General features: G+C 39.7%; 1 protein-coding gene across 1 annotated transcript in view; it reads right to left on the bottom strand.

Annotated features, from left to right (window-relative positions):
- Positions 1 to 12,147, bottom strand: part of Pik3c2g (phosphatidylinositol-4-phosphate 3-kinase catalytic subunit type 2 gamma) — a 297,903-nt gene that overhangs the window by 70,303 nt on the left and 215,453 nt on the right. Inside the window, exon 26 of the mRNA XM_051155525.1 lies at positions 8,943 to 9,052. Coding sequence (XP_051011482.1) covers positions 8,943 to 9,052 — 110 coding nt within the window. The remainder of the gene's footprint in view (positions 1 to 8,942; positions 9,053 to 12,147) is intronic.

The following is a 12,147-nucleotide window of genomic DNA, read 5'->3' as shown; positions in this document are numbered from 1 at the left end:
CGTGACTCAAACTCAGCAAGAAAAAAAATCGTACTTCTTTTCAATTTTAGACTTCCTTTCCTTGCAGGGATTCTGCCATGCATAATGAGCACATTATTATGCTTTTGTTTTTGTGTTGGGGTTTCGATTGTCCAGCTTTCTGAGTGACTCACGGGGAATGATAAATTAATGCAGCACTGTCACAGTTTCTTTATTCCAAAAGGAAAAGCAACAATCCAGCATCCAGTTTGCAGTTTCTGAAACGTTGGGCTAGCACTTTTTTATGTTTACATTTATAAAGTGTGCCACCACACAATAACTACTTATTACACATTTATATGTCAAAAATATCCAAGCAGATATTTTAAGCAAAATGTACTATTAAAAAGTATATTCTACAGGAACAGTCGTTAGCAGAGATGGCTACTCTTGCAGAGCACCTGCGTTTCTTTCCAGAAACCAAACCAGACAACCACCAACAGCCTGCATGTACATACAGGTTAGGAGATCTGACACAGTCTTCTGGCATCTGCACACACATGATACATACGCATACACACAGTATAATGCACACACAAACACACACACACAGAAAAATTAAAACATGTATTCGACAAATAATCTTTGCTAATACATTCCATGTACACAATAAAAGCTACCTCTCTCCGCATTTTATTGACAAAGTATCTTGCCAAAGCTCTGGCTAGCTTCAGCTTTCTGTTTGCCTGGGAAACTTTTATTTTTGAAAACACAGCACGAAGACATGGCAAGGAAAACTCCTGGTAACTGGTTGCACATATGTGCAATGTACTTGTGTACATATGAAGCCACATGTTTATGTTTTATCCCTTGAATAAAATAGGTTTTGCCTTGTTAATTCTTACTGGCTTGGTAGATTTCCAACATAGTTTTGTGGTAATCTGGAGACATTGAAGGTAAATGGCATTTATATTTGCCCAACACAGGACAGTGGGAGCGACACCCAGGATTTCTTTTCTATATTGTTTGACAAAGTTGTACTCCACACAAAGCACCTGTTAAATTAAAGTCAGCTTTGTTCATTGCTGAGCTCACAGGCTCTGCTCACAGGCTTAGCATCACCCCTAATGGCTTTAGGAGCCAGAGTTCTTGCATCTGTGGAGTATATTTCATGATTAAAGCATGCTTTTTCTCAGGGATCAAAAAAGGTAACAGAGATCGTTGGAAGTGGTACTTTAGTGTGCACCCTCTCTCACAAAAGGCCTACTGAATAAATAAAGGAATGACTGCATTTGAATCCAAAAGGTAGATAAATACATTTGGAAAGAAACAAGGGGAATGAACTGTGTACATTGTGGGTTTGGTAGAATCTGAGTCTTGGTAAACTCTCAAGTCCTGTAAGAATGCTCTCGCAGGAGGATTAGAGAACCTAGGGCTGCTGCTGCTGCAGCTCTCTCTTCTTCCCATTCTCCTCCTTTTTATCTTCCTCCTCCTCTCCTCCTTCTTCTCCTCTTTATCTTCCTCTTGCTTTCCCCTTCTCCCCCTCCTCCTTCTTCTTCCCCCCTCTATAACTTAGAAATTAAATTAAAAATCTTTTAATTTTTTGGAGATTCCTGTATGAATTCTATGTTTATGTCACCCACTCCCTCCCTCTCTTCATTCTAATTCTTCCCCGAAGAAGCCCCCATCCCTTTCCAAGTTCATGGCCTTTTATTCTTAATTTACTCTTGTGACATATATATGTACCTAATGTATCAATACAACCTACTGACTTTATTCAGTGTTGCTTATATGTGTTCAGGGCTGAGATCTTGGAATTGCATAAGCTGTCAGGACTTATCCCTGAGGAAGACTGATTTTTCCTATCTCAGTAACCATTAATTGCCTCTGTCTCTTCTCGGAGTAAGGCTTGTGAGACTTGTCCCATCCACATTAGCATGTCAGTTGGTGTTCTCACATTTGGGTCATGTTTGGGCAAGCACATGGCTGAGATCTCAGGCTGCAGCTTCTCTGTCACATACAGAAGACACTAACTCACGGCAGATGCTGAAACTCTTCTTAAATGTCTTTGCTGTTTTCCAATTGCAGTCTCAGGTCTTCAGAATGAATGCCACAGAGTTGGTGAGTCCTAGGTAAATGTCACAAGAGGCTCCCAACTGAATACAAACAAGAATCTCAGACTCCTGAGCCTCAACTATGAAAAGCTTCTTATTATACTTTCTCGTACAGGCACCTTGTACAAACTGGTCAGATCTGAGCAAATAGAACAGAGAGCCCAGCAGACAGCCGATGGCCTACTCCAAATAAAGAGTAGTATACCAGAAAAAGGACAGCAATGAACCACACCCTCAGTGCCTGGTTACTGCACTGATCATACTGAAATAAAGCACAACAGGGAAATAAATCCTAACATGCAACAGTAGAGAAGAGAACACCGGGAGGCAATAGATGGTGTTACACAACTCTTTACAATTCGAAAAGATGTTTTTTTTTTTTTAATTGGTAAGCTATTTTTGTGCAGTTCAATCTGTAGAATAAGCAGCTGTGTGAACTACACAGGCTCAGGCCTTCTGTTGCCTGTCAATCGAAGTACAGAGCAGTTGTGTAGGTGACAGCTATTGTATCACTGTCATCTGGGATAGTCTTTTTACTTGTCATTTTTTTTTTGGTACCTTTAGTAGGTACATTATACTTTTCAAATGTGTTTAACCTTTAGCGTCATGGTATTCCAGAAAATTCCATTCCAAATGCTATTTTTATTACTCAGTAGCTAATTTTATCCTGACTTAATATTTAGGAAAATTGGGCAAATTTTCACAGATGTTCCTATTGCAGAAATTTACAGCAGCAACTAAGCAATCACACATCATAGGAAGTACACACATAGTAAAAGCTGTTATACTGGTAGGTTAAAAAATAAATTTAAAAATAAAAAGGGCTCAGAAAATTATTATGGTTGGAGCTATAATTAGATAGAAAAAAAGCATGAAGGGCTTTCACAATGAAAGAAATAATTCTGAGGACTCTCTTTGAATGTGTTTTCTCGGATTAAGAAAAGTTAGATGGCCTGGTGGTTACTCCCTCCACGTTCTATTTGTTCCTTGAGTGTTCATCTTTGCCGGTATCATCAGTTAAGCTAAGATAAAGGAGACACTGACTCTTATTTGTGGAATAAAACAATTCACAAAATGGCAAGACACTAAATTACAATTTTAACATAATTATACAGGACCCAGGGATCTATATTGTGCAACGTTCTTTTGCTCAGCTTTGGAGAGAGAATGCTTACAAAGCACGGGGCTGTGTTTGGATGCATTTGGTCATGTAGTCTTGTCTTGTTATTTGACCATAAAGGGGAAAGGAGGGGACGGGAACTCCCTGCATTGTGTCTGCAGTCATAAGTGGCTCACGGAACTATGGCTGCTGTGTCAAAGATGTGAGTTCTATACAACGGGTACCCAAAGGCTGTTCTTCAAAATGCAAAGTTGATAGGCTATTCTTTGGCAAGGGTACTCATAATAGGACCCAGGGAAGGCAACAAGTTCCACGGAAACTCATATTATGGACCCTGTCCAGTAAGGAAAATGACAAATAGATAAGTGAATCAAATACCACTGGAACTTAGAGAATACCAGGAAATCAGGAGTGGACTTAGCTCAGGATGGGCAAGATAAACCAACCAGGGCGGTTTCCAGCTGAGACCAAATAGGTCCTGTTGGTTTCTGACATTGTTAGCTTACTGTTCGAGTCTGCGCATGACATTTATCCTTCAAGTAGCAAATTCTTTTTTTTTTTTTTTTTTTTTTTTAAGTTTGAAGTTTTGCATTGCTTTAAGTTAGCTTTTAGCTGAAAAATGGTAGATTGCAGGTTGTCTGAATCGCAGAATCTGCCCGGCAGGCCAAAAAGATATCTGGGTATCCATGGACAATTTCTCCTCTCACTTTTGGAGAGGGAAATGAGTGATGTGAAAAACACTGTCTAGATGTGGGAGGGGAGGTGCATGGTGGAGGCAGCGCTTATCATTCGGAGCCATCTGGAGAAGGTTATCTGTTATTAAGGACAGCTAAGCAGAGGGTTAACAGTGATTGAGACTTCGGAAATAACCCACTTGGATGGAATTTTAATGGAAGGTTTCCTTTGTTGCCTATCAGTGGGCTTGTAGAGCTATCCCATGAAAGCATCAATTTGCAGGGACCTGAGTCATGATACTTTCTGATTCCATTCAGCTACACTCTGCCTCAAGAAGCGATAGAAGGGAGTTAGGGAAGAAAAAAAGCATTGACAGTGATCTGAAAAACCCTCATGGCCAGCAAGCCAGTTTTACTTTTTTTCTTCTCCTCTCTATAGCATTAATTACACTATAATTTTCAGTGCCTCACAGCGTGTAACATCCTCTGCAATACATGTAATCAGCTCCTGACCTGAATGCACACACCCAGGGGTAGGGAAGCCAACAGTGCGGCTCAGTAATTCAGATTGAAAGAGTCAGTTCTGCCTTTCAAGTCTCAGGCAGGTTGAAAGGGGAGCCTGGATGCTAGCAGTGTAGGAAGGGTGCGAGAACTTAGGGTGACCAAAGCAGTACATCTCACGCCCCCCAGCTGTGATCTTGCTGAAAGTGAGTAGGTGGATTCGCTTGTCTTATTTTTATATGTAACTTAGTAATTATTTCAGAATAAGCAGCTGCACGAAACACTTTGAGAATCTCAGAACAAAGGAAGAGAACAAAATAATGTAAACACAGAGACTATATGTATTTCTCTCAAACACAATATATAATGATTAAGATTGTGTGTGTGTGTGTGTGTGTGTATGTGTGTGTGCATGTGTGTGTGTGTTTGATTTCATGATCTTCACTGAAACACCAAATGTCTATGATAGCTTCATTATAGAACTTGCTTCTTTTTCTTGGAATAAGCATTTTCGTTTTAAGTTCTAAAATCCCTGTGATATTAGAGAACACAATAAAGAGGACAATATGATTTATTAAAAAAAATGTACGCTCAAACATCTCTATGACTTCCACAGTGACAAGTTCAACTAGGCATGAGCTACAAATATTTTGAAAATAATTTTGTCTGTGCAGAACATGGCCTACCATTCCACTGTTGCCATCAGTCTTTGAGAAATACAGTGGACTATATACCATTTCCGTTGTGTTAGTATAAAAGTAATATAGAGACTGACTACAGGAGATGAGAGGGGTGCTGTAGGCTATGTGTGTACACTATGTCATGTCATGTAAAGGACATGAACATCTTTGGGAAATTCTGGACCAAGTATATTTTAGGGACTAAAACATGGTTGTAAAGAAACATTTCTAGCCTTTATTTTAATCCCAAATGCTCTGCCTAGGTTACATGATCATTTATAACTGACCTAGATTTTTAAAACCTATTCTATTCATTGTTTAAAGGCTCAAAGAAGAAAAAATATGTTTCAAGAATTCAAAATATTCAAATAATAGATCATAAGAAATAGTTTTATGTTGTAAGAGCCACAGGCACAAGTCATAGAAGTTTCTTGGTCTTCTTTATCAAGTTTTTTTTTTTTTTTTTATGTCTGTGCTAGATGAAATGTGGACTAGGAAATGTTCTTGAGTTATTGATCCTGGCCAAAGAACCTGCAGAAGATCTGCAGAGAAATCAGATCTAAAAATATAAAGGTGTGCAATCAAAGCCTTATGATTAAGTATCCTAGTGAGACTCTTGGAGGTTCAGAGAGGGTGAATTTTGTGGCAGATTTCATTGAGAAAAAAAATAGAGACATTATTTCAACCTATCCGAGGATGGACCAAAAATGAGACAAAAAAGAAAGCGGCTGATGGAAGCCACTGTGACAGAATCCTATATGAGTCTATGATGGCAGCAATTACAGCAGATTCTGTACAAAAACATCCAAGGAGCTGCTGGCGGTGGACAAAGCTATTACCTTGGGGAGGGGCTTCTACCCTCTGCCTAAGTTCAAGAAATTCAGATATGAGGATCAGTGTCTGCAAATGGGTGACGATATCTTGATTATAGAAATTCTCAAACACAATATATAATTAATAAGGTGTCTGTGTACGAGCGTGTGTGTGTGTGTGTGTGTGTTTGATTTAATGATCTTCACTCAATCACCAAATACCTATGATAGAGTCATTATAGAAGAACTTGCTTTTTTTCAATGAATAAATATATCCTTTTTAAGTTCTACAATCTTTGTGATATTAGACACTAGGACTGGATTATAGAGTGATGGGTAACTGAGAACCTTTTTGTAGAAGAGATGACTTTGAGCCTACAGACTCCTGGTCTACCCATCACACAGGTGCGCCTCCTGCTGACTACGTCTCTTGAAATTTGTTTCATTTCTCTTGGGTTTTGCTTTACTAATCGAAATATGCAGTTAGAAATTTTACTACTTCACAGATTTTTTTTTTAGGGTAAGATGAGGTTATGAAAAGTACTTACAACAGGGCCTGGCACATAAGAAGCACCACCTCAGGTGCCGGTGGCCATTATTGAATGTCTTCCGTGAGGTTAGTGTTGGAGCTGTGTTCCCATTGCTCCATGCCTCACATAGGGCGTATTCCACACTCAGATATTCTGAGGAATCAGAAAGTTAGAATACGCCTCTGCCCCTGCTTCATTTGAGAGAAGTTAATGTAACCAACCAATGTATTAAGATGAAATTACGCAATACAATATATAATTGAGCAATAAGTAGAGCATTAAAAAATAGCTTATTCTGCAGAATCATGGGAGGTAAGACTAGTGAGTGCTGAATAATGAGGTTTCAAGGGGGTATATTAGTTGCCTGGAATTTCATGGTTAAGTAGATTTGAAAGTAAGATCACATGTCACTTCTGAAAATGTATGATTTATATGTGAGTTGACAAATATAGGATAAATGTAATATCATGACAATTACCTATCCTGGAAAAGTTCAAATTGGGGGTAATAGAAAGGGATGAATACATTTCGACAGAGATGCTTATAATCGATGGATAGGAAGGAAGAGATGGGGAGTGGTAAGATGGAAGCATTACTAAACACAGAGATGGAGTTTTCTATTTTATGTAACTAGCTTCCGTGATATAATCCCTGGGGCTTCTGTGAGCTCCCAGGACCTGCAGCACTCGGGCTGTGTGTCCTGCTCTTTCCAGGACTGGGTTGGGAGATTTCCTAGTGCCTATACCAGTGAGCTGACATAAGCTGAGATCTCCTGAACACTGAAGATAAGGGCTATACTATATATGCCCTAAAGCTAGTGACTGGCCATAGTCAGTGATGAATTATTTGCAATTTTGATTTTATTAAATATAAAAATATTTAAAGGATGATTTTAGTTTTTGCTATTGCTTTTTAAAAGACAGGTATTTCACTGTAGCCCAGGATCATTCAGAACTAACTATGAAATCCAAGCTAACTTTGATTTTATGGCAATCCTCCTGAGTTGAGGACAATATTTTTAGAGTGAAAAACTAAGGATAAAAACTCCTACTAGAAATTCCTAATGGATTTCTAATGGTAGATTAAAAAAAACTAAACTAAGTTGGTAGCAGAAAAGGCTGCCCAATCTAAAAAAGGGCTCTGTCCTGTCCCTCCATCTTAGCAGGGCTCTGTCCTGTCCCCCCCAGTCTTAGTAGGGCTCTGTCCTGTTTCCCCCGTCTTAGCAGAGCTCTGTCCTGCCTCTTTCGTCTTAGCAGGGCTCTGTCCTGTCCCTCCATCTTAGGAGGTCTCTGTCCTGTCTCTCCAGTCTTAGCAGGGCTCTGTCCTGTCCCCCGATCTTGGCAGGGTTCTGTCCAGTGCCCCCAGTCTTATCAGAATTCTACCTAGTGTTTCTCATATCATCTAATTTCCAGGACTGAATCCTGGAAAGACTTCCAAACAGAAGGCTGAGGCCTGGATCTGAACTCTCTTCTTTGCTGAGGGTGGCGGGAAAGAGCCTCTGCATCTCTGTCTTCTGTTTTGAACAATTATGGTCACAATCAGAATGCGTAAGGACCGTCCTGGTTCTATCACCCTTTGATTGTGTCATTGGCCTTAAACTGCATTGCCAGGCAAGCTGCCTGTCTTCTGAAGTTCCTTGGAGAGAGATTTCTGATGTGAGTCCAGTTCTGCCTGGTTGAGGCCTCACTGCACCCTTGCAGCGAGGAGACATTCTTTAATGTGCATTACGGAAATAGGGGAGGAATGTCAAACCCAGGACAGGTTTTATTTTAGATAATGCTTCCTTTCAAAGCATGAGTTCTAGCAAAAAGAATACAATCTGTGTTGAAAATATCAGTGATTAAAAAGATTCAAATAGGAGTCACTCTGAGGAGTTCCCGGGAAGATAGTGCTACTTGCTTTCCAGGAACTGTTTACAGGGATAACTACTGTTGACATCTACTGAATACTTGAAATTGGCTGAGAAGCATATTCTCCATTCAAAAAGAAAAGCTCTGTAGGGTCTTCCATTTAAAAAACAACCACTCTTTGTCCAGAGCCTTGGAGACTGATACTCTCTGCATTCTGGGGAGACTCTTACCTTGAAGTATACCACTGTTTCCCAGACATGCTTAATAAAGAAATATATTAAAAGTAGATGACAGTCACAGGTCTTTGACTAAATATTCCAATATTTGTATTGTCTTGCAGATGAAAGTAGCAGCCTGTTTCTCTTCATAAATCTCTTTCTCCAAATTGTTTTTCTGGACAGAGTTCAAGTGGAATAGCCAATTTATTTATGTCAGCCCTTGCTCTTTGCAATGACCCCTTATTGAGCAATCTGTGAGATGAAGAAGCTGGTTAGCAGACAAAGGCTTCTGTGGAGACACTGGCTGAGATCTTCTGCCTGTAGATGCACACACTTCCCTGCTTCAGTGCTTTGAAAACGGGAGTATAGGAGGTTCTAGCTCTGTCAGCCATGTAGTAATGAGTAGTCAACCTGAGATGATCCCAGATGTGGGCTGTATGTCAACACACACACAAACACACATACAAATTTGCAGCTCATCTTACTTGGTAAAATAACTTGTGGCTTCCAGGTCTGTGTCTTGTGGACGGAGATTGTTATATACATATTTCAGGTCTTCGATTCCACTTAGCTCTGGCAGTCCTGCATGCAGCATCTGTATAACAACAAAACCAAAGACCAAAAAGGGAAGACCAAATGCAGACAAAATTGACCTTACTTGGCTGATTTTGATGATAGACATGCAAATATTTAAGTCTGCTTTAACGTGCCTTTCACTTTTGTCTGCATGAATGGGCGTAATTTTGTGCTTTTAAACCTCTCATAGTTAGTGGTAGGTATAGGCAGCAACAAAAACATAAAGAATAATTACTATTGGTAGGGTATTCACACAATAATAATTATACTGTATTCTCATCATAAAGCGGTGAAGAAAACATGACCCCTTGACAGTTCTTTTGTCAGAATTTTTGGACCCACCATTTAAAATCTGAGCAATTTTGAGAATGTTCTTTGACTCTTTTAAACTTTCATCTTCTTACATCTAATGGAGTACAAATGACCTGATGTGTTCTGGGAGAATCAAAGCCTTTTTCATCATATGATGGTGCCCAAAATGCACATAGGATACAGCTGTGTTGTAGAAGATGTGGGTGGTATGTCCTGGCCAGAGGTGTGGGGGACACAGTATGAAGCCCACTTCTCTGACCCTATAGCTCATACGATATAAGTGCAACTTGCTCTGTTTAAGTGGCACATATATTCATTAAATCCTATTAAAGCAAAGAAATGATTAGGGATAGATTTGTGAGTTTTTCTCCTCATCTTTAAGAAGATATTTGTTTACATTGCACTGTAGAGTGAAGGGATATTATTATTCTTGTAGATAATTCTTTGAATTATTATTTTTTAGGAAACAAAAGTAAAGGAAGAAGAGGATAGAGGAGGGGAGAATAGGAAGAGATATTACCAATACCCCTATGACTAATATGATAAGTGTTCTGCCTGGAATAGAGACACTCCTGCAATAAGAAATTAATGCTATCAATAAAGGATGAAGTGTGTGCTGTGACTTAAGATGAGTGAAGTCATAGATGAGTCCTCTGGGAAACAAGTGGTTCTGCAACTATCCTTGCCACTGTCCCCAGCAAGGCTGGGGTCACATGCACAGAAGACAGCATGATGTTCTCAGTGTGCACACAGAAAGAATCCCTTCAAGTCTTCTGGAACACAGAATATCATGTATCCAAATGCCTGGAAATAGCTATAGAAAGAGGCAGGGTAAGACACCTCAGCAATATCCAAGGTTTAATACACATATTCCCAAATCAAAAGAGGGCTGCTCAGCATGTGTCAGAACTGTGTTAGGAAGATCACCATAGTTGATGTTAAAGATGGGTTACAAGAGGCCAAAGAAGAGACTGGACCAGGAAGTGGTTTGCAATGGAGACACGATTGGGTTTAAATGTGCATAGGCGGGGCTGGAGAGGTCACTCAACTGTAGGGATATGCAGCTGTTACACAGGACTTGAAGCCACTTGGCAGCTCCCATATCTAGTGATACAACCTCCTGTCACTCCAGCTTCAGAGGACTTGGTGGGTACTCTATGCCCCATACATCTAAAAATAAAATATCTTAATATATACATGGAATATATATGTATACTTATGTATGCATGGAATATGTATGTGTACACACACACACACACACACACACACACACACACACACACACACACACAGTCAAAATGGTTGGATACATGGAGGGATGAAACAGTTCAAGGCCACAGAGGCAGATGTGGCCTGGGGAGTCAGCACACAGATGAAAAGTGAAACCAGGTGAACACTGCAAGTCCCAGAGAGGAGTCACCTGCCAATTCTCATGGGTTATCCTTGTCATCTTTACTTTGCCATTTCTAAACCTAAGTGATTCTGGGCTAGTGATTCATCAAGTAAGGGGGCTCACTGCCATTCCTGACCACCTGTTCATCCTGGGAACCATGTTTTAAAAACATGAGTTCATTTTAAAAAATAAGCAATTTTTCTTCACTCCTGTCTTTCCTCTTCCTTCCTGCTTATCTCCATAACAGTGGTGCCAATACCCAACCAGGAAGAAGTCCACGGTTCATTCACTCATTTTTTTTTCTGGTTCTCTACACCGGTTACTTAGTTGCATTTAAAGCATTTGGCAGCTTGCTACCTTCCTTTCCCAGTTTTCTTATGACTTCTGAATTGTCAGCCCCCAATCCAAGCAAGGCAAAAGTACTCGCTCCACTCCAAACACTGTTCGTTTCTCATCTGACTACGGACTGCACAATGGCATCTGCGTTCTGGTCTTCACTCTCTCTCACAATGTAAAACTTGGTAATGTTCTCTTGTCATCCACAGAACTCTCAATCTGTGTAGTGTACCGGGCAATGATGGGAGCATCCGCTTCTAAAGCTATACTCAGTCTTTAGTTACAACGAGTATATATGCATTATAACTATATATAACTATATAACTATATATATGACTATATATAACTATATATATATATAATTTTTTTATCCTGGCTAAGAATACATTTCCTTTTACTTTCTTTTCTATTATAAACCTTGGTCTTGCTTGACCTCTCTTAAAGTACTGTCTTCCAGTTGCGGTCATGTTTTGCTCATGACACATTTGAAGTTGGTTGAGAAGAAAAGCTGGACCTTTGCTCAGTGTGAAGACTGTTTATATTTTCTAGCATGGTGCTTTATAAGCAAGTGGAATCTAATGAATATCTGATGGCTAATGACTACATGGGTGGATGAATCAATGATTAGAGAAAACACTGACTCTCACTGGGCTTTAAAGCCTCACTATTTGCATGTTTAATATTGACTACCAAATAACAAAAGCAAGCCCTAGAGACACATTTCTCACAGCAAGTAGAGTCCAGATTAGCTCTGATCTTATCTAGTAAGAGACATCTGTGGACTGACTGAGGGAGATTCTCTTGTTAACTGCCGAATCATCACTCACTTGCTAAGATTAGACTTCTGGGGAGACTGAATTGCATTCGAGTTTCTCTGAATTCACAATAGCTTGGTTAGGACACTGTCAAATACACTCTGTTGGTCTACATAGTAGAGTTAATATCTCCTCTGTCTGCCTGTCTGTCTGTCTGTCTGCCTGCCTGTCTGTCTGTCTGTCTATCTATCTATCATCATCATTATCATCATAATCATTATTATTATATCATCATCAATCAATCATCTATCTATACAA

This window comes from Acomys russatus, chromosome 13 (assembly GCF_903995435.1).
Source record: "Acomys russatus chromosome 13, mAcoRus1.1, whole genome shotgun sequence".
NCBI classification, from domain to species: Eukaryota; Metazoa; Chordata; class Mammalia; order Rodentia; family Muridae; genus Acomys; species Acomys russatus.
This window is presented reverse-complemented; position numbering and strand designations above follow the sequence as displayed.